This window comes from Phallusia mammillata, chromosome 6 (genome assembly GCF_965637545.1).
Source record: "Phallusia mammillata chromosome 6, kaPhaMamm4.hap1.1, whole genome shotgun sequence".
Taxonomy (NCBI): Eukaryota; Metazoa; Chordata; class Ascidiacea; order Phlebobranchia; family Ascidiidae; genus Phallusia; species Phallusia mammillata.
This window is the reverse complement of record NC_137257.1, coordinates 7,360,441-7,382,736: the sequence shown is the minus strand read 5'-3', so window position 1 is coordinate 7,382,736 and position 22,296 is coordinate 7,360,441. Positions and strand designations below refer to the sequence as shown.

Sequence of the window (22,296 nt, the reverse complement as noted above, 5' to 3'; positions counted from 1 at the left end):
GTTTTTCCTGGTCTAAGCAGACAACACTGCAACTAAACTTCACCACGATGCGGTCAATACATCATTCACAACTTCACGTTGGAGTACTGTATATTTCTGAGCAAAAGCCTACACATCGATTGTCATTTTTTCACTTATTTAAGGAATAAAAATGTCAAATTTACGTAAATTGCGTGTTATTTAAATCTGGCATTTTAATGTAAAAAAACGGGGCTAGGATTTAAAAAATGCTCAAATCCTAGGATTTCCCGGGGTCCAAACCCCAATCCACTCGGGGTCGCTTTAAAGCCGTTCAGTTGCGCGAAAAGGTATGTGTACAGGGTGTTGGAACAGTAAAGTGTACCAAAACAAAACTTTAGGAAGGTACAAAACATTTTGCCGAAAACAAATTTGCACAGATATATGCACCAGTGTTCATGGGCACCGGTACGTATAGGGCGAAAGGGGTCACATGTAACATACCATGCCAAATTTTGAACCAATGATGTACCATAGCTACAAGTTCATTCGGATAAACAAATGTTTAGAAGTGGTCTGTAGTAATCCGAACACGAGTAATCAAATAACATAAAAGAATTTACATAAAACATGATTTGTGAACAAAATTGATGCGGACCGTCGAACATAGTGTACATGCAAAAAGTTCAAATTTTAAACAGCCACAAGCGAAATGAGAAGATTTGCCTTAACAAGGTCAAATTCCACCGTCCATTTGTTGTTTGTTGTATCATAAACTTCCACAGATCTGAGAGGTGCTGATTTGTTATCATACCTGCAAAACAACAACCAAACCACGGATATTAAGTGTTACCCAGTCGAACTTTATCCAAGGGCTATCTCCGAATCATACATGATATACCAGAAATATATTGCGGTTATCACAGAAGTTCTGGTCTAACGAGTACGTACGATTTTCTGACGTAATTCAAATATATAACTACGAGTTTCGGCGATGTTTCAATGAATATTCACAATTGAAATGAACCGCTGTTTTCTTCTTTGATTTTTGCAAGGTTTATGTAAAAAAATTCTTGGATGCTTTTAGCGAAGTTTTTTTTAAATTCATATGTTTGTTTGTTTTTAAATAAGACCATTTGTCGCATTATACGAAAGTTGGTTGATTTTTTTAAAATCAGACCACTTGTCGCATTTGTGTAAGTTGTACAATGAGATAGTATCATTTTCAAAAAGGTCAAAAAAAACGTGTGATCCAAACGTTGATAACAACGTTCCAGACAATCCAAGAGATTAAGGTTACTTGCGCGTCTCCGCACAAGTATACGTCCTGTTTCGACTTTCCTTTTGCAAACATTTCCTTTCAAATTCTTTTGGCGACAATACCCAAGAGATCGCATACTGCAATGACCCGCTGTTATCTCCCTACCCGACCCCAAAAACAATCAGAGCGAGAGAAAGACTTCGCCCCGTTTAACAACAATGCATGCCGCTGCGACGGTTTCTTAATTACAAGCGTAAATAGCGGTTTTCTCAAGGCGGCATTAGCTTATTTGAAATATTGCCTGCACAGACACGCAAGCGTTTTAGAGACGGATTTGAACTTAAGAGCGTTTTTAGTGCGAAATGTGAGTTAATTTTGTCTGCTTTTTGTTGGATGACCTGCAACCTCAGAGAGACGGATGTAACTGCTGGAAACAAGTTCAAAAAGTTCTGGAAAGCTTGCAAGCTAATCAGGCAAAGATAATCAAGATCATACAGGCTAAGTGTGATGCAGATTTTCCGCTCATGGTTCCTGCTAAAACTGATGAAGACCTAGACAAGTTACTGGAAAATGTTCCGGTAAGTTTATAACCAAATGTTATAATGTATCCATTTTAACATGAATGTAATTCCAGGATTTGCAAATGCTGGCCAAAAGAGTGGAGCAAAATGGGATGAAAGCTACCATTCGAACATTCATTAGGTTATTTATGTCCAGGGATCTAGCTGCGTCCTACTCATGGTCGGGATTGGGGCCCAAACACAGCATTCGAAAAAAGCTTTCAAGGATCACAAAATGTATTCAATTCTTCGCAGTAAGTAATATTTACTTTATTTTAAACGTGTACAAGCTTTTACAGATCAAAATAACAACTTAATTGACTTTGAATTTGTGCAGATGTTATTCCACTCACTGACTACAAGAACGAAAAGAACAAAACAATCTCTGACGATTGACGACATCAAGATTGTTCTGTCAGGTGCAGCTGATTGGGACAATGGCTGGATGCAACGGCAAAAAGAAACCGACGGCAAAAGTGGTTCTTTAACAGAACCTATTGCATCATCCGATGAGGACGAGGCTTAGTGCAACTGAGCCTTATGGTCGCCCATAAATTACCTAATGCGACCATAATGTGATCACCCACAACTTTTTCATTGCGACATGTTTGTAATCGCCTAAATACTCTGATGACTTTTCGTGCATTAAAAACATGTTCTTTATTTGAGTGTAAAATTTGTGAAACGATGACGTTACAGGACAGGTTTATCACAGTTTAATGAAAGAAAATCACATATGTTGGAAGGAATTATGCGAGTATATTCTCAAAAAATCATGATAGGTTTATCGTATATTAACCCTTGAAAAACGCAGGTATATGTTCGGATTATGCGAGTATATTCTCAAAAAATCATGATAGGTTTATCGTATATTAACCCTTGAAAAACGCAGGTATATGTTCGGATTATGCGAGTATATTCTCAGAAAATCATGTAAGAACTTCGTATTAAGTCATGTATGATCCGATGTAAACTTTCCGTGTAAAACAACCCTATATATCTATGATTGTCACCAGAAAATCGTACGTGATACAACCATGAACTTATATATTACATGTATGATTCGGGGATAATTTTCCGCCTGGGTAAAGAAGGTTTACCATACCAACATAGTTATTTGTTTTGCAATTTATCAGTTGTTGGAGTTTCTTACCCTCCTGCTACATAGATTTTCCCATCTACAACGCAAGCCCCGTGTCTAGAGCGAACCACATTTAATGGAGCAACGTAAGACCATTCGTCTGTACGTGGATCGTACGCTTCGACTGTTGCTACTTGTCGGGTGCCGTTAAAACCACCTACATCAAACATGTAAAATTAAATACCATTAAAACGGAATTAGTTTGCTATTCGGTCGCCAAATAGTTAGTCTACTTGTATTAGTTGTTGTAGGTTAACGTTTCATGTAAAAAACACCAACCTATGGCATATATCTTTCCATCCAAAACCACTGCGGCCAGCCCTTCCCGAGAGTCATTCATATCGTTAAAAGTTGCCCAACTATCCTTTTGAAGGTCATAACTTTCACAGCTTGCTAATGTTATCTTTCCATCATGTCCACCAATGCAAAACAACGAACCTGTAAACCACATTTCCCAATTTATCTCATTAGTATCGAAGAAAAATTTGTCCACAATGAAACATACACAAAAGTGTAAAAGTTTTGACCAAATTGCCCATTGTTTGAAATCTTTTCCACTTAACGGTATAAAACCGACTGAAACGAAATAGTCTTAGTTATAGCCCACCGTCAAGTTGAACAACAGCATGGTAAGCTCTTCGTTTCGCCATATCCGTTATACTGTTCCATCTATCTGCCTGTATGTCGTATTTTTCACAGGATGAATAAAAAGTAGAGTAACTACGACCACCACATGCATAAACCAACCCTGAAAAGCAAACACGGGGGTTACAGAGTTTTTTTTACAATTACGAAAAAATAGTCGAGACAGCTCTTTAGTAATTTATTTTTGTGCCAATTAAGATAATAAATTGTTAATTATGTATTTTCAATTTGTTTTCCCTGAAATATTTAAATGAAGACTACAAAGTGCAGCAGACAATTAATCGCATTTAACATTAATGTTACTGCACGAAAGCATAAAGTTCAAGATTAAAGAGCACTTCATTGTTTGGCTAGCAGTAAACCCAACGCGTCAAACTGATCAAGACAGTGATCATGGCAATTTTTTTTACCATCGATGACAGTAGCCGCAAGTGCTCTTCTCGGTTCGTTTAAGTTTTGTAGTGTTTTCCAGCAGTCAGGCCTGTTTAGGTCTAATAATTCCACCTGCTTGTGCGAAGCGGTGAAAAACGTGTGGAAACTAGAGCCTCCGATTGCCAACAACTTTTCCCCAACAGTCACCGCAGCTGCCGCGTACCTTGGGTGAGATAGCATCTACAACAACAGCGAAGTCGATAAGAACTCGGTCTTGCGCCTTTTGCAGTGTAAATCGCAAAGGCTACAGAAGTTTTTACAAACCGGTAGTGATCTATATTGATGCGTCTTGGTATCGTATATTCCACACTGACAACTACTTGCGCGTCCGCCGATAAGAACAAAGCTCGGCTGGGTAATAACTCCATCAAATTCTACAAGACAAAGTATCTTAAATCAATATATATTTTTTTGAGTATTTTTGAAATATACACTTATACACTGTAGCAAATGATAAGGAAGCAAACCTTTACTTTATTCTACGTAATTATTCCTCTTTTTAGTTCCTGTAGGAAACCCAAGTTCGAGTGGAAAGATATAAACAAACCTGCAACATTTCCGCTTGGGCTGCAGACTAGGTCTGGAGCAGGAAGCAAAATGCGTTCGCCCAACAAATCGACAAGTCTGTTGGAGCACTGTATGTTGTTCCGAACGAGTTCCTGAGTAACAAGTTACCACAGTATTATGATCAACCAATTTTCCCAATTATTTAACGACTATAAATGCTACCGTTTACCTACTAGTAATTCGAACTGGTACAGTCCGTGAATCCTAATACCTCCACGTATATGTTGCTGGGCAATCACGAAAATTAAAACGCAACAAAGCATTGCTATCCCATTTGCAGCACCCACCCTCGCAAGATTATATTTGCGAGCACCCCAAAAAGTCGGCAATATTATCACACCTTGTATCAGCCTGGAAGAACTACTAACGTAAGAACTCACAGTAACCAGGTAATTTTCGATAAGTGACGCAACAAAACATAGCTGTTTACGGTGACAATAATTGATATTTGCAGGAGTTTGCTGATTCACCAGTTATATTCACCGTTGCGCCACCTATCGGAAATTCCCAACTTGGCTACTTTGAATTCTTAAGTTAGTACCTCTACCGTATCAGCCATACCTCGACTCTGATCTCATTTAATAGGTCGTCAGAAACCTTTGATAAGTCAATCAACATAAATAAGTCCGCAAAAAGCTCCTCCCTGGAAGCAATATCTTTCCTCACCCATCGTACAATTGCACAGAATACGCTGTACTCGGAACACTAAATACAACAATTTGGATAAGTTACCCACTGGAAAAGTGTTATACCAGAACCCAGATTATCTTCCTGGCTGTTTGGCATAGTTTTGGTTGCTACAAAAACATATATATTTTGGTTAACAGTGACCTCTCGTTTTTTGTTTTTTATTAGATCGGCGATGTCGTCCACTTCAAGATTTCCAAAATCCTCATGATTAAACAGCAACATGTAATCATCCGCAAAGGTGAGGTTGCATTTCTCCAGTGCCTCGGGTAAATTGTATCGCTTGGAGTAAGCTCGAACCCGCAAACAATTTTCAACAGTTATCATCTCTAGCAAGTATTTGCTGCAATGGCGTTTTAGTTCTGCAATAAAAAAAATTGTAGCGTATAAAGAGCATTCGTTGTTTTATTTTTGTGTGTGTGCAAGGTGTGTATTGAAACTTAAAACACTTCAAAGCGGAACACTTTTAAGCACATAACACATAAAAAAATTTACTTCTTTCAAGTTGAAGTAAAAGTCAATAGGTTAATTATCTACTTGCGAAAGTAATCCTGCAAACTCGCTGCACCACATGTTTCGAAATAATATATGATAGTAAATTGTATCATAGACCATAGGCGCCGAGTTTTACAAAAGTGCAAGGTGGCGGACGGAAAACATGACGTATCTACATGTGACCTCACTAATGCGTGCAACCACAAGAGCTCAAACTCAAAGCCTAACAAAGTTCCAATAAAATGCAACGTTCGTCAAAATCATTAATATTGGAATATTTAAAATAGCATTAATTTAAAACACGTTGCCGTAGAGTTTATCATTGGTTTGGCAACGCTTTAAAAAATGACCAACCATTCACTGCCAAACAATTGTGTGTTTGATGTCATAAACAAGGTGCTATCCCAAAAGGATTGCAGTTTTAAGGCACGTTTTATTGCTTTTTCGCCAGCACAATGCAAAATCAGTCCTGATTTTCTTCACATTTTACGATGTTTCGTACGATACCGCTATCAAACTAATCAAAATTTCCACGGTGTTAGCCACCGTGCTTCAAAAACTCAAAGTGGCGGCGCCACCCCGCCACTGCCTATTCGGCGCCTATGTCATAGACTCAAATAAACATAAATCCAGGATTTGTGCGTAGACAGTCGCCTGTGTTGTAACCTGCGATAAAATGATAGCGCTTTGACGGGTACAAGACTATTGCACACCGTAAAAGTTTACGCCCCAAAAATCGCTCACATCAATAGCATTGAATAATTTAAATCCCGAATGGAAAAACGGATATTAATCACGATGTAAAATCTTTTTTTCTCGCAAAAAAAGGAATCGGCATGTTTTTTGGGCAGGTAACTGACGACAAAGGCAACTTAATGCTGCCCAAAAAAGCCAAAAGGTACAATTTATTTGATTTCGTTCGCAATATGATCATTATTTGTCAATCAAAACTGGTCAAGGATAGTTTACCTTCAATCTGTGCATATTCTGCGTCTTCAAGAAGGTTAAATACATTGTCGGCCGTTACCTCGACATAACCAGTGTACAGATAATCCAGGATTACCTTCAGTCTGTCGTGCGAGATGCGATCTAGTATTATTGCATCTTCGTATTTTTCACGCATCTTAAAAACACAAAAAGAACTACAAACGTTACTTTCGTATATTTTGCCAGTATTCTATGTAATATTTCACAATTTGCTATACACACGAATATTTTAACTTGGTGCGAACATTGTTAGACTTCACCGCAAAAAAAATGGTAAAAAGCATCAACTCAAACGGTTCGTCCTTATTCTTGTCCGGTCATACGCACTTGTGCGTGAGTGTTAAAATTATCCGGCCCGCTGTAAAAAGTTATTGACCCCCTGGTCATTATGGACGTTCGGGTTCTGCGGAAGTCGCGCATCGTCTATATGTGTAGTGAAAGAGGTAAAATAAGACAGATGAAAGCATGTAAACGGCGATAAAATGCAAATTAGGGACATGCGGGTGTTTATAAAAAGCACATACCTCGGTCCTAAACATTGTTTTAAAATAGTCCGAGAATGAACTTAATACACATTTGTGTACAAAATAGTTTTTTCCTTTGCAACAAAGCTTTCCATCGCATAGAATCTGTCTTGATTTTCGATCCCTAGAAGATTATCAAAGTACCGTAACGGTGAGCACAGTACCAAGTTCTCTTTTCAGCAGCAGTTGCATTTGCAAAGTTTTGTCGTACAAATTGATATTATTGATAAATGGTTAAAAAATAAATTAATTAAACTAACAGTTTGGAAGCTTTCTGCGTCACAACAGAGATATCTTAATAGTACAGCACTAGGCACGTTTTAAGCGTTAATACATCACTTAAACAAACAACTTACGCATTAAGTATATCCAAAAGTCTTGCTCCATGTGCCTCCTTTATGGTCTGTTTGCACTCTTGAAAATCGACGTTACTTGCTGGCATTTTTCACTTGACTACGTCAACACGCCGACAATGTTGACTGTTCGAAAAGATTAAACATAAAACTTAACAGATTTCCGCGTTGTAACACAAAAAACTAATTTACAACTAAGTTATTTTCTATTATCCTTTGACCTTTGGTAAAAATGTGTATTACCATCAACCACTATTCAATTTTGCCATTCGGAGCTGCTTTTTAAATTTAGCGTTTCGTGTCAGAGGTCTGATAAGCTATTCTATGTAGCTATTGCGTATATATTGCTAAATCTGAAAATTACAGTTTCTACATCTTATTCGTTCTGCCTTAATACTGTCTGAAAAATCAAACTAGATGTAATAAACACGAAAAGTCGCAGACTTGTCTTTTGGTGTTTGTAGGTCAGTTATTCTGAATGGCCAACCTGTTTCTTTTACAACAACAAGAGACAAACATCGAACTTGTCCTTCCTATTTGTGTAACTTAGTCTATGACCCGCACATTAATCACTATTTAGCAAACTTTTGCAACGGTAAACAATGCCCATCTTAACTTGGTAGCTTTGCAGAGTTGACAAGCTTGAAGGCACGCAAATACGTCTTTTTTTCTCCAGTCGGTTGCGCAAGAGTAACCAAGCGAAACGTTGACAATGTGAAAGGGTAAATCATCCTGTCTTTTTGTATGTGTCCTATGTTAGCAAAACTGCTGGTTTGGCGCGAGTAATCTAGAACCAGTACACGAAGCTTGCAAAAGACTTGCCACTTCACAACGCGTCGCGTAGAGCCCTACAGGACACAAACAAAACTGCTACATACCACAGAATTGTTACAAGATCATGGTAATTAACAATTTTTTTTTGTTCCAGGTATTGAACTTCAATCAAAAACCCAACATATCAACACTAACCGTATGCACTTCATCCCACGGTTTCGACAGCGACGACTTGTTTTAAGTAAGTGAATGTAGCTATTGCCTAAAACCATAGATACTACATACACAAGATATCAAGCAGATTTCTCTGTAAACCAATTAGTTAGACATTGAGTTGTCACTATGCGCCGCTAGTGGTAGCGGTACCGTTATCGGTATTTTGCAGACAACTTTGTGTAGGATGCTTATTGTATCATGTAATGCAGTGCTCTTCATCCATTTTAGTGGCATGGAACCTTCATGGTGTTTTATCAAACTTTGCGGAACCCCCATAAAATAATTTTAATCAATGTAATATGCTACACCAAAGAAAAAACATGCATTTTTACTTAACACACCCTAAGCACACAATAAAAGTTGACATCAGTTGAACGATTCTTTGAAATACATTGCCATGGTACTTGTAACCGTCGGTTCTACGTCACAATTGATCAATGGCGCAACCAAGGTTAACTATAGATCAGTGTTCTTCGACCTTTTTGCTGTCGTGGAACCCTTGAGGTAGTTTGGCAATATCTGCGGAACCCAAATTCAATACTAATTTATGACAGTTATAAACATACCAAAAAACATGTATTTCGCAACAAAGCACCACCAGCACTCAAATGTCACGCATAATACTCAATGACTAGTTTGTTCCTGTTTCTTATTTGCAATTTTTGCAAAGCGTGGCTCCATGTTGCTTAATGCAATTCTCATGCACATTTTTACACTTTTTAAGCAACTTCTGTTTGTGTTTTTTATAGTAACTTAGTTAAAGCAGAAAAAGCTGCCTCGCACATACATGTGTTGGGAAACTCTGACACAAAACTTGTAATGCTTTCATTGCAACATCTTTACCCTCTTTGTAAAAAAAAATACAAAAATGCTCTCTTCCATTTCTTATGAATAATTGCTCCAAATTTATTTCATTAGAAACGTCTAAGAGTTCTTCTTGTTGCTGAGAACTAAAAGTGAAAGGGTCAACTATCACTTTCAGTAAACGAAGGTTTTCAGATTCTATTTTAGGAAATAACGACAAAAATTCTCTCTCAGTAGGATTAAATGCTCCACCGCCTTTATCTTTATGCCCTCTGTGTCTTCAATTTGCGATTCTTTCTTTAGAAATTCATTTAAAAACTGAAAAGCAGAATAATCGTTGCTGGAAACTTGGTTCTCCCAGCAGTCTTTTGCTTTAAAAGCGCCAATTTTACCAACTTGAGAAAATATGTCAGATCCGTTACCTTGCAAACTGGTATTAAGAGTGCACAGCAAATTGAATACTGAAGCAAGATACCCTAGTTCAGAGAGCCATTCATGGTCAGGAAAATTCTTTCCAAACTGATGTTTTTGCTCACTAAGGTGTGGTAAAATTTCTTTTCGTAATTTGAACACACGTGCCAAAACTTTTCCACGAGATAGCCAGCGAACTTCGGTATGCAGCAAAAGTGTGATATTGTCAGAATCCATATTTTCGCAAAGTTGTTGGTATTCTTGCAGAGTTTCCCTTGCCACCACACTTCATGTAGTTTACTGTTTTTACAATTATGTCCAAGGTCAATTCAAGCTCTGTTTTTACACTCGTTTTGTTACTAAGAGGCTTTACAGCCAATGCCTCACGATGAATAATACAATGCCTTAAGACACAGTCATTAGCAACCGCTTGAACTCTAACTCCAACCCCCGAAAACCGTCCGGTCATCACAGCTGCTCCGTCTGTAGTGAGAGAACAACACTTTTCCCAAGGTATACGATATTCCGCCATAAATTTCCCCCAAGTGTGCAGAAAATCTGATCAGCAGTGGTGGTCACACCCAAGTCTACACAGCATAAATATTCATCGACAACCGTAAAGGAATCCAAATCAGGCATTCTTATAAACACAAGTAGTTGTACTCGACCCCCTGCGTCAGTGGATTCATCCAGTTGTAGTCCGTAACATGGTGCTTTTTTAATTTTGCCCAACAGTTGTTCCAATAAGTCTTCGGCCATATGAAACTCCTGTTCTGTTTACAGATGTATCAGACAGAGGAATTTGTCGCAGTTTGCGTGCAGTCTTTTCTTCAAGAAGCTGGTCTGCAACTATTTGCAAAGCAGGACGAATTAATTCTTCGGTCAAAATAAACGTTTTTTGTTTTTGTTTTAAGAATATGTTGGGAGAGTCGATAAGAAGTTGGCAACAAATTTTGATCCGTTTGCACTGTTCCCACATAATGCTTTTTTGGCTCACAAACTCTGGATTTCATTTGGGCAAAGCACGCAATTGTTTTCGTTGCTTATGAAGAATGACTGCTTTCCAGGTGTCTCTGTAATTTTGGTGGAGCTAGGGCAGAATTACAAAGCCTTTTAATGCAAATCAGACACTCAGGCTGAGGGGTCAGATTCTGAATTTGGTCATCAGGAAAAACAACATTTCGCAAATACGAGTCATCCCATTTTCTCACTTTGGAATTGTACACGTGAGTATCATGTTTAATTCTCTTTGGTGTCAAATCTGCCCTTCCCTGCTCCCGCTCATTGACGACTGAGTCAACTCTATTAAAACTTGGACTACATTTAAAATAGGAGGCAATTGTGTTTTGCTTAATTTTAACTAAATTTGTTTATCTACGCGAAACATACATTACCGTTTAAAGATAGTTTGCATAATGAATTTACCTACTTAATTCCTCTCCTGCATACCTCAAAGCCCATCTTAACTGTCTTAACAACTCAAGCATTCACCTTGTGCCAACATAATTATGCCTAAACTGTGTACAATACACAAGGCAAACAAGTAGTTTAAACTTTAAGTCAGTCAATGGACTGAATTGTTGTGTCTGTTATGACGGACCGCAACAACCGACGATAAAAAACTACAATTCTATTTGAATAAGGTTGAAATTGCAGACCTTACATATTGTACCGGTAGTTCAAATTTTTACTCTTCAACATGAAATATACTTTATCGTTGTTACTACTAATAACTGTGGCAGTATTTGCCGAAGAGGATTCTAAAGATGTTGGTACATTGATTGGAATTTATTTAGGAACTACATATTCTTGTGTTGGTGTGTTTAAAAACGAACGGGTGGAAATTATTGCCAATGATCAGGGAAATAGAATCACACCTTCCTATGTTGCATTTACTGAAGATGGAGACAGACTTATTGGTGATGCAGCAAAAAATCAGCTGACTTCAAACCCAGAGAACACTGTATTTGATGCAAAGAGATTAATTGGGAGAACTTGGAATGATCCAGGTGTCCAAAGTGATATCAAATATTTTCCATTTGGTGTTATTGAAAAAACAAACGAGTTGCTCAGTATAACTGGAAAAAACGTAGAGCGAAACGATGGATAAAAACAATTTGTCATGAGGTATCAGTGGCTTTGACCTGAAATCCCGAAACCCCTGCGGAACCCTAAGAGCTCGCGGAACCCCGGTTGAAGAGCTCTGATGTAATGTATTATAGTACTGTGACAACAACTATAGCGCGGTAACAACCAACTAAAACCGTTTCAAATTCATTCTTTATTGTAATGAATAAAAAGTGTATACTCCTAAAACCGATTTTTTTTTCACGACGTTTTGCGCAAATTATCAGTTTTCCACTTATTAATTTGTTTGTATTCAAGTGTGTAATATCTAACAAAATTATTTTCTATGTATAGGTTTTCCAGCATTATTTAATTTATCACGAATGGCTGTTTCTTTCAGATAAGAAGGTGTACATTTTTTGTGTAGCTTAATCTTGTGCTGTTAAAAATTGTTGTGTATCTTGTAAAAGTTTGACAAGGCTGCAACAAGCAGGCCATAAACCACCATGATTCCTCTACTGATATGTTGCAGGAAGCTCGCCACTGCTTACCCAACAGACACATGTACGTCATAAACACATCGAATTGTGGTCACGACCAGTGGTCGCAAATTGGTACATTTTTGGTGAAAAATGCAAATTCAAAAGACGTCGATGACGGTTCCAAATTAAGACGTGTTTAGCTGGACGCTGGATTTGGCGTCGAAATTCATTCGTTGACCTCTATTCAGATGCCTATTCTGCGTCGATATTGAGTCGAAAACCCATGTCCAAACGACGCCTGTTCTCGCCTATCGACGTCCATTTTTCGTCTGCACAAGACTTTAAATAGCCGTCGTAAGTAATTCACCACCTTCAAGTTAAAAATATTTAATGAAAGGAAACGAAGATGTATGAAAAGAACGCGAAACAGTAAAATGAACAACACTACTGTTCCAGTTCAACTGGAACCCCACACGCAAAGTTCAAGCGGGCGAACTTGAATTGGAGGACAAGCGACATCCTTTTCTAGCAGGCGCATGTTTCAAGTAATCACCAACATCCTTTTTATATGTGGTCTCCAGCACATTTTGATGGAGTTCCAGCACTGCCTCTGCAAAAAAGGGTTTTGTAAGAAAAACAAGCAAACCTATAAGATACAATATGTGACACATGCAACAACACACGAGAAAATAGGACAAATTTAAAGTGGGGAACACAGAAGGAAAAAATTGGGAAAGAGGACCCATAATAAAAGGCATGCAACATGTTGCTTTCATGGCAAAGCAAAGTAATTGCCTGAAACTATGCCTGAAATGTATACATGTAGAAAATCAATATTGTGACAAAAGAAGCAACTTACCAAGTATAACTTTGATTAATGGGGATTTTGAAAAGGCCACTTTTCTATGCCCTCCTTGAAGCAGAGTTGCAAGTCGGGCCGGGCTTTTCGGGCCGGGTTCGGGTTCGGGCCGGGTTCGGGCCGGGTTCGGGCTTAGGTATTTGTCAGAAAACGGGCTCAAAACGGGCCTGACTTTACGTTCCGTTTCCGTCATTTTTTAGTAACAATTCTCTCGCTTTGATCGAATGCCCACCCTGGTCTAAAACGTATTGTTTACCCCATTGTCTACTATTGTTCATTGTGTTTGTTGTCTTTTCTCTTTTTTTCTTTCTCATACTTTGTTGCAAGGCTTTCGTGGATAGACCTGTCAATCAAAATTTCGGGCCTAAACGGGCTTCTCAAAAACGTTTCGGGTTCGGGTCGGACTTCGGGCTTATACTTTCGGGTTCGGGCCGGGTTCGGGCTCAGATTTCGGGCCCGCTTGCAACTCTGCCTTGAAGGTTCATGTTCGCTATAAACGAATTTGTAAACATTCTACAAAAAAAGGATACAAAGTTAATTTTGTTATTGCATCAATTCAAAAGCATCTGTATCCAAAACCATTTTTACCTGTTCAGAATTTGATTCACATTAACCCTGTTTACGTGGACGCTTGAAACGGATTCAAATCCGTTTCGTCAATCCGCTTCTCTCGTTTTTGCCGCTGAAACGGATTGAATCTGTACCGGTTATATGCAACAATATAGAACGCAGGGCAAACTAATGTATACACCAAAGCGTCACACAATATACATCGCGCTCTAAAACGGCTCCGAGCTCCTCTTGACCAATGAATATACACTTAACCGCCCACAGCGCTCGGGAATCCTCACTCTTGCCTATATAAACCTCGATTTTGGGGAAAATTGCCATTTTTATGTTAACGTTTGGATAGGCAGGAGCTAAAGAAAAGGCAAACCCGTGTTAGCTTAGATAAGGCTGGAAAAATGGCGAAGTATTTGGATTTAACTTGAAGCGTTTGGACTTAGAAATTTTAACGACTGCCAGAAAAATGACGAAATATTTGAATTTAACTTGAAGCGTTTGGACTTAGTCATTTCTAAGTGTTTAAGTTTAAATAGAGGCGCGCGGACCTAGCCGAATTTAACTGAAATCTGCGCGCGGGCCAGCGGCCCGCAATTGGCCAAAACAAGAAGCAGCAGTTTGAACCCTAAACTTAGCAAGGCTTATAGCGCAAACCTATTGCGTTGTTAATTCGTGAGAGTAGTAGTACCTTGAAGCCCGCGTGAACCTCCGCAAATTAGTGCTGAGAAAGGTCGGGGTCTGCGTTTTTTAAGCATCTATTTTAATCTTTTTAATCATTTCATAGTACGGTGTCGCAGTGGGTCCAACGTTTGTCTTAGTAGCCGCGAGAGTACCAAGTACTCGGGTTCTGACTCTGTTCGGCCAAGCACAAATCTATTGCTACCTGTATATTTTGCTCTCAAAGCGCAGACAACCCCCCACTGAGGCAGTGTGACATCATCTTAAAAATCACGTAGCAAATAGACCAGTCAATAGAAGTGAGAAACGAGTTTTTGTTTAAATTTTGAATCAGTATGAAATGGTGAATGAAACTGCTGTTGGGATACGACAATGCGACATCACAGAAAAAGGACAATTGGAATGACGGTTAAAGCGATATAGTGTTATACCACGTGTCACGAAACAGTTATTGCTCCGGATATGAAAACAATACACCATCATAAATTCTATTTACTCACATAGATTTAGATTAAAGCAAAAAATTCATACTTAAAAGCGGCATTGATCAAAATTAGAAACACACCACAAAAACGGTTAGGAAAAAAGGAAATGCATATGTAACTGCGCCTAAAACGTTTAAACAAGCTTCTATGCACTATTCACTGGTAAGGGAAGTTTTTCTTACAGTGTAAAATGCATTAAAAAGCATAAGTTCATTGATGTGCAAATGCGGTAACATGCGGTAATTAGGACCACCCTTTCTCAACCAGCGAGTCTCGGTCGAAATCAGATTATTATAAGTTGCAGTCCAGCAGAGCCAATAAAGAAAGATAATAGGAAACACCAACACCTTTCTTGTGCTTCATTGTCAACCTGAATCAGGACACTACGCACTCATTGTAATTCCTCAACGTGTTTTCAGTACTTCCGTAATATGTTTCCACAGCCAAAAATGCAGTTTTACTTTCTTTTGGCTGGTGTTAAAAATGCCAATTGCTAAACGCTAGTATTGTCGTTAGTGCTTCTACCTTAAACATTATCTAATACAATTAGTAGCCCTGTTGTGCCTGTTGTATTACTGGAATTGAGAAAACTATATTTTTATTTATTGCATATTATCCAAACTGACATTAGGACATATATCGTTATTTTGGTGTGTGTGTGTGTAGACATGAAGGATACCAAACTGCGGTTTTATACACATGTGTTGGTTTAAATGTACAAACCTCTTTTAAGTCGCTTTTAAACTGCATATTTAAAAGAACGCAGATATTAATCAGAAATTGCACAGATGAAAGACTGTTAAACCCAAAATTATAATGAACCAGCGAAAACATAAAAAAAAACAGTTACTTAAGGTACGGTACAACCAAACAGTACCGAATGTTTTTAATAATAGACAGCTACACTCGACTTTGAGAGGTTCTTTGGCCGCTTCCAGAAGGTGCTCCACCGTGATTGTCTGCAGCATTCGGCTTTCCTATCCAAGCTTTGACGAGATGAATGCCGCCCGAAAACAGGCCACCGCATATTTGAAGATAAAAATTGGCACCCAGATTTCCTCCCTCCAAATCAGTAACTGAAAATCCTGTCATGGCGGCCACCGCAATACTAGAAACGCCTTTGAAACAATATAACATTGCCATCCACAACCGGCTTTAGCCAAATAAAGCTTGGGGGATTTTTTTTAGACATTATCTATATGTATTAACCGTATATCAACCTAAAACGCCGTGAAGTGTTATCACTGTCTCGCTTTGTCAAACGTTTGGGTATTAAAAGAACCTAAAAAACACGAAACTAAAATTTTAGAAACCAATTGAATCCAAGTAATGATTATAGATCTCAAAATACATTTGCAGCCCATTTCTTAGTAAAGTGTCATTTTTAATAGTTACCAGTAGAGTAGTTAGTCTTTGCAAGTTTAATGAGTTTCTCGCTCATGCACTTGCATAACTTTCCATATTGTTCTTGGCAGCCACAGCCACACATAAGCTGTATTGAGTAAACCAAGGTAATGAATGAGGACAGTAAAGCCAATAAGGAGAAACTGAAAACTCCCACCAAACCTGAAACAACATGATGAAACTCAATGCCAAGTTTATTGTTGTTTTCAGTGAATAAAATAGAATATAATCCAGGATGAAAACAATACCTTCTCGATTCGTATCTTTGAAGGTGTTGTTGATGAAACTGTCAAAGAAGCCAATTGCAGTTTGAACTAAGACAGTGTTGTCCTGATTTTCTTCTTTTTCTTCATGTAAACTCTCCATAAACTCTTCAGCATCTTGCCTGCAAAACGTTTTTCTATTATCTCCTATTTCGGCCACGTCCAAGTTAAGAACCAAAACTTTAACATCCACAATAACCTTTTAATTGGCAAATCTAGATTTTTATGCCATACGCCAGAAAGCAATCATTAGCACTTTTGCCAGTTGTATACACATTAATCAAATGCCAAACGTTTTTTACACAGATCCTAGTCAATTTAATTTTATAGTTGCATTACATTTCTCTTAAGTCTACAATCAAACAATAATTACTTTGAGATTTCCCCCACGATTAAATCCGGCGGCGCAAGGGCCAAAATGCAGATAAAAAGTTGGATTGCAGCCTAAACAAAGAGAAGAATTTGTTTTTGTTTTTTACTTGCCATTCTTACCAAACACGTCAAAAATGCCCAAAGTATCAAAGTTATGCCGTCTCTGTGGCAATCTGCATGAGTAAACACGACACAATTTGTTGAAGACAATAGTTATATCGATAAGTATTTTATCAACTCCCCCAACAAGTTTAGTTACTCTAGTCCAGTGGTTCCCAACCAGGGCCCAAGGCCCCCCAGGGGGGCCACGAGCTGTGTTCCGGGGGGCCACGGGCATAGAGTCACAAGAAACACCCACTAAAAGTCATTTTAACTTTAATTTTATTCCCGAATTTAATCAACTATTTCACATACTATTTGTTTATAGTGAGGCTTATCACGCTTGTTTACTCTATTAGACCTGTTTAAGGCAAAAATTAATACCGCCTTCCAACACGAGATCGCTATCTACATTTTGAGGGGGCCACAGGTCCTACATGGTGACTTGAATGGGGCCACGAGGCCAAAAAGTTACTTTAAGGGGGCCACGGTCCATGAAAGGTTGGGAACCACTGCTCTAGTCTAACAATCTACATTTTTGTTAGCGGCAAACTGTTCAGGCACTAAAAAATGCTCAAAAACATATTAACATTTTTATTGAGATTGGCAAGAATTAAACTGCTTTGCTGATAAATAGGATCATGTCCACGAAATTTCGGATGTCTGGTAACCTTAAGTTAGATTAACGTACAAAATATTCACATTACACGCGCATTCTTTTTGTCAAACTGAAAGTCATTGCAGCAGCATATAAGAACAAATCTCCATGTTCTCTCGTATAACGTTATATAAGTTGTTTTTCAACAGCATACATCTTTACCTAGTTACACAATCAAAGTTTTTTAATCTGTTTCTTCATAGGCCTGCTGTATTTTCAACTAAACGTGTCTCGATCGATGTCCTACACAGTACAAAAAAGTCGGGACAATTTGTAAATCCTAGAGTTTAAACTAAGACAGTTAAGGTAATACAAAACATTCGATGCTAATGTTATGGGAAACCGTTACTGCCTAACGAGGCTACGACGCTGTGAGACCAAGTTTTTTTTTTATTACGGTTAAATCAACATCCATTACTTTTAAATATTTGTATTTGACAACACAAAAAGTCGTTTTAAACTGACAACAATGTTGGAGTTTTTTTCGAGCCAATGACGTACGATAAACATTTATTTGTTTTGTAAACGAACAATTGGCAAATTTGTTTGTTGCTGCTTTCAAATGACTTAATACGTTTTGTTACTTGTCCGACCTACAGCAAGGGTTGTGGTACCCCACATGTTATAAAGCTCAGGCAAAGTAAACTAATAATGTGGTACGGTCTTATCAGAACAAAGTGAAAGTAGTGGTAAGAAGTTTATTGTGTAAATCTTTTCTCCTTGTTTTCAGAACAATAAGCTAGGCTCAAAACGTTGAAAAAAGTGGCTGTTTATTTGAAATTTGATTATTATTAATCACTGTCATCTGAATGTTACAACATTTTATAAGATAACCTTGCAAATAGGTTTTATAAAAACAAATAATTTCCTGAAAAATTGGGGTGATTATGGTTATTTTTGTTTGTGACGTCATAAGCATGTGGTAGCTCACTGCTGAGCGTTGTCTGGCTTATAATGCCTGGAACTAGCTCTAAAGTTCGGGGATGAAATGGGCGAAAGAATAATATTTGTCTGATTTTTTGATATTTTTAAACTGCATGGCGTAGTAATGTTCAAAACGCTTTCCTAAATTCCCGCAAAAATACAATTAAAATACTAACAATGCATGTCCATGGGTCGCGAGAAACCACAAAACAAAATTTTGGGAAGTAACTAGTCCGTTTATAAAATTATTTTCGTGTCAGATTCGCTCACGCAGGAAAAATGCTTGCTCGAGACATCGGTGGGGTTCGAACCCACGACAGCACCCTTTCCCCTCTGCCAGTTAATCTGTACAGGCTATAGGCACTGGCAGTAGGTTAACGTCGTGACTCTATTGCTGGCGATTGTTAAAAGTTCTGATATATATATGACAACATTCAGAAACGTTTGGATCGTTGGAGTAAACCACAGTTGTTGTCCTACAAGTTTTTTTGTCTTCATAGACTTATCTGTCAATGGTGAGTCGAAATGCACCGACATTTAGAACATCTTGTTGGAACCTATGGCAAATCTGGCAAACCAACGGTTAAGAAATGTACTGTTTAAACGCAGCATTCGGGAATTTAACTATCTCATGAGCCTGCACTTGGAAATGTGTAGAATAATTAGATCATAAGAAATGTAGGTTAACTTTCAAATACTGTCGTATTGTTTTTTTGTTTTTTTGGTTTCTTTTTTTGTCTTACATGAGGCAAAATTGTTCTTTTCTTCCAACCCAGACAAAAGAACGAGCACTTGTTATAATTTGTATTTTATTCTACCTCTAGAGTCTAGACAGTGGCGACTCGTGATGTGCAGAATCGGCTGCGTTGGCTTCGAACCGAATCTCGAAGACACTATTTGCTTTATTACAGCTGTGTTGAAAGATTTGGTTTCGGCCTAATCGCCACAAATTATTCGGCTGAAACCGAATTTTCGTACAAACAGCTGATTTAGGTGAATTACTTGGGCAAACCAAATATTCGCTATATCGCTAGTTCATGCAGATTGGTTTATAAGGTGTTTCTCTCGTGAACATGCTTTCGAAAAAAAAAACAATTTGAGCATTAACCAACCCGCGTCTTGTGACCGTCTCTTGTTCGTCGTGTACACCTTCTAAAAATCCACAGCATCTTTCCTTTTAAAGAAATTTTCTTAACCTAACAACCAACAATACTGAATAATAGTAATAAAAAAGATTACCTTCATATCTTTCCAACGATTATATCTGGCATTACAAGTGCAATAATGCACAGGGCTAGTTGAGCTGAAGACAACACCACCAAAAAAACTTTTTTCCATGTGTTCTTTGACATTGTTTATTTTTTCTAAATCTTTATCTTTTATCATAAACTTGTTAGATCTACACAACCGCAAAAAGCCAAATATCTCATTAGCCCATACTCGACACATACAATCAGCCAGTAGGCTATACACATTTACATATGTTTTTAAATGACATTAAAATGTTATAAAACCTTAAACCTTTTGTTATCTACAGTAAAAATCCAAATTTCTAGCCAATTACGACTGATTTAGGCGCTGTCTCATAGCCAGGGTTGCCATACCGTCCTTATTTCTAAGATTTGTCCTTACTTTAAAGGGCTATGTCTTAGAAAAGTTTATTGTCCTTATTTCTAAGAAATGTCCTTATTTTTGACTTGAGTCCTTCTTTTGTCTTATTTTCAACAATTACTGGTCAAATCCCTATTACAAGTAAAAGTAAACCTTGACCTGAGCTGTTGTGAGATGCACAAAGTATTTTCTACGAACAAGAAGTGACTGAAACAGATTATTTCTGCCAAAATATTGCATATGATGTGTCAGGGGTCTCAAACTCAAATGTCTTCGAGGGCCAAACAGAAAATTTTAATTAGCTCGAGGGCCGCATTTTTTACGCAACTGCCTTGTGCTCATAAGGTTGCGGGTTGTAATCCCCTCTTGCTTCTGTAAGCAAGAGACATTGACATGCCGCATTCAGTCGTCGGCCACCAAACGTGAAAAAAGTTCAAACAAACAAACGAACAACTTTTGTATTTCCAACGAAAAGAACGAAAATGAAAATATGTTGGTATTTTTGTTACAGTTAACTTGTGCTTTGACCGCTTAGCTGGCAACGCTTTCCATTAACAAGATTTTCAATATTAGGCTGAAAGTTTGAAGTAGACGCCAGCCGCAGAGATGCTTGCAAGTGTTCTTTAGTGAGTCGCGACCTTGTCAATGACTTGTGAGCTTTCATGGAAGAAAAAAGTTGCTCACATACATATGTGCTTCCAAACATAGCAATAATCCTGTCAGTGGTTTTTAACAATTTTGGAAACTTTTCTCTTGAAAGAAACGAGTAAAATTCTGGCACTCCCACTTCAACATACTTTTGTTTCAAGATGGTATCGCATTGAAGTTCCACTAACTCCATTTGCAATTCCGTTGCCACATTCTCTATTTCCACGGCAAACGGAGTTGAAAAAAGCTGAAATTGCGGCTCTAGCAACTTAAAGTCTCCAAATCGCACATCAATCTGATTTAATAAAGTAAACAACCAATCGGAGTGTTCCTTCAGTAACATAGACTCGACTGCTCCCAAGGAATGCATTGTTGCAAAATGGGCCAAATTGCCCTCAGCCAGCTGCTTCCCCCATAAACGGAGTTTAACTTTAAACGATTTTACATGATCATACATCTGAGTGATAATCTGCTTTTTTGCTTGGAGTTTTACATTTAATTGATTAAGGTGATGAGTTATATCCGTCAGAAAGGCAAGGTTGCACAGAAACTTGGAATCGGACAATAACGGGACTGCCTTGTTTTTCATTTTCATGAACAAATCAATTTCGCTTCTGAGTGAAAAAAAACGTTTCAAAATATTTCCACGACTCAACCATCTTACATCAGTATGATAAAGAATTTCTCCATATTCTGAATCCATATCCGCAAGAAATGAGGTAAATTGTCTGTGATTTAGCCCCCTAGAACGAATAAAGTTGATTGTTTTCACTACCACATGCATAACTTCTTTCATTTGTAAGCTTTTACCGCAGAGGGCTTCTTGATGCAAAATAAAATGAATGCTGACAAAATTAAGTCCTGCCTCAAGGCTGTCTAATTTGTTTTTTACTAATCCAACAACACCTACGTTCTTAGAAACCATTGCAGGTGCACCATCTGTGGCCAAAGAGACGAGTTTAGTCCATGGTAAGTCATATTTTTCCATGCATGTTTTCAGTGCTTGAAACAAATCTTTTCCAGTAGTTGTACCTTTTAATGGTATTAATTCCAGAAATTCCTCCCTCAGATTTAAACTGTGGTCAACACCTCGAATAAAAACAGCACATTGGGCGGTGTCTGACACATCTGTGCTCTCATACAAGGGCAAGTGAAAATGCTTCAAACTCATTTGCTGATTGAAACAATTGCTTTTCTACATCAGCAGCTAAGTCTGTAATCCTGTTAGCCACAGTATTCGGTGACAGGCTGATGCCCTCAAACAACTTTTTATTACCAGGACATAAGATTTCACTTACTTTTAAAAGACACTGTTTTACAAATAAACCCTCTGTAAACGGGTGCGATGACTTTCCTATCATTTCACT

The 22,296-nt window shown here is 38.0% G+C and overlaps 3 protein-coding genes and 1 pseudogene across 5 annotated transcripts; 1 reads left to right on the top strand and 3 right to left on the bottom strand.

Annotated features, from left to right (window-relative positions):
• Positions 1-72: 72 nt before the first annotated feature.
• LOC145233627 (kelch-like protein 13) lies at positions 73-7,834 on the bottom strand. 2 transcript variants are annotated; one of them, XM_080098392.1, is made up of 13 exons: positions 7,614-7,828; positions 7,258-7,381; positions 7,061-7,156; positions 6,716-6,869; positions 5,396-5,613; positions 5,126-5,269; positions 4,545-4,656; positions 4,262-4,371; positions 3,976-4,177; positions 3,528-3,668; positions 3,200-3,358; positions 2,933-3,077; positions 73-772 (listed from the first exon to the last, which is right to left on the bottom strand). In XM_080098392.1, exons 1-13 carry the CDS (start codon positions 7,697-7,699, stop codon positions 652-654), a joined length of 1,812 nt encoding a protein of 603 aa, XP_079954518.1. In that variant the 5' UTR covers positions 7,700-7,828; the 3' UTR covers positions 73-651. The 2 variants fall into 2 exon arrangements, with proteins under 2 accessions (XP_079954518.1, XP_079954519.1); XM_080098393.1 differs by lacking the exon at positions 7,061-7,156 and having other exon boundaries at positions 7,614-7,834.
• LOC145233629 (uncharacterized) lies at positions 1,179-2,442 on the top strand (annotated as a pseudogene). Its single transcript, XR_013861144.1, has 3 exons — positions 1,179-1,797; positions 1,937-2,033; positions 2,117-2,442. The product of XR_013861144.1 is annotated as an uncharacterized LOC145233629 (transcript).
• A 1,768-nt stretch (positions 7,835-9,602) lies between the features above and the next one.
• On the bottom strand, positions 9,603-10,052 carry LOC145234168 (protein FAM200A-like). The gene has a single exon (XM_080098931.1). The coding sequence runs from the start codon at positions 10,050-10,052 to the stop codon at positions 9,603-9,605; it is 450 nt and encodes a 149-aa protein (XP_079955057.1).
• Positions 10,053-20,792: 10,740 nt separating this feature from the next.
• LOC145234167 (general transcription factor II-I repeat domain-containing protein 2B-like) lies at positions 20,793-21,386 on the bottom strand. The gene has a single exon (XM_080098930.1). The coding sequence runs from the start codon at positions 21,384-21,386 to the stop codon at positions 20,793-20,795; it is 594 nt and encodes a 197-aa protein (XP_079955056.1).
• Between the last annotated feature and the right edge of the window lie 910 nt (positions 21,387-22,296).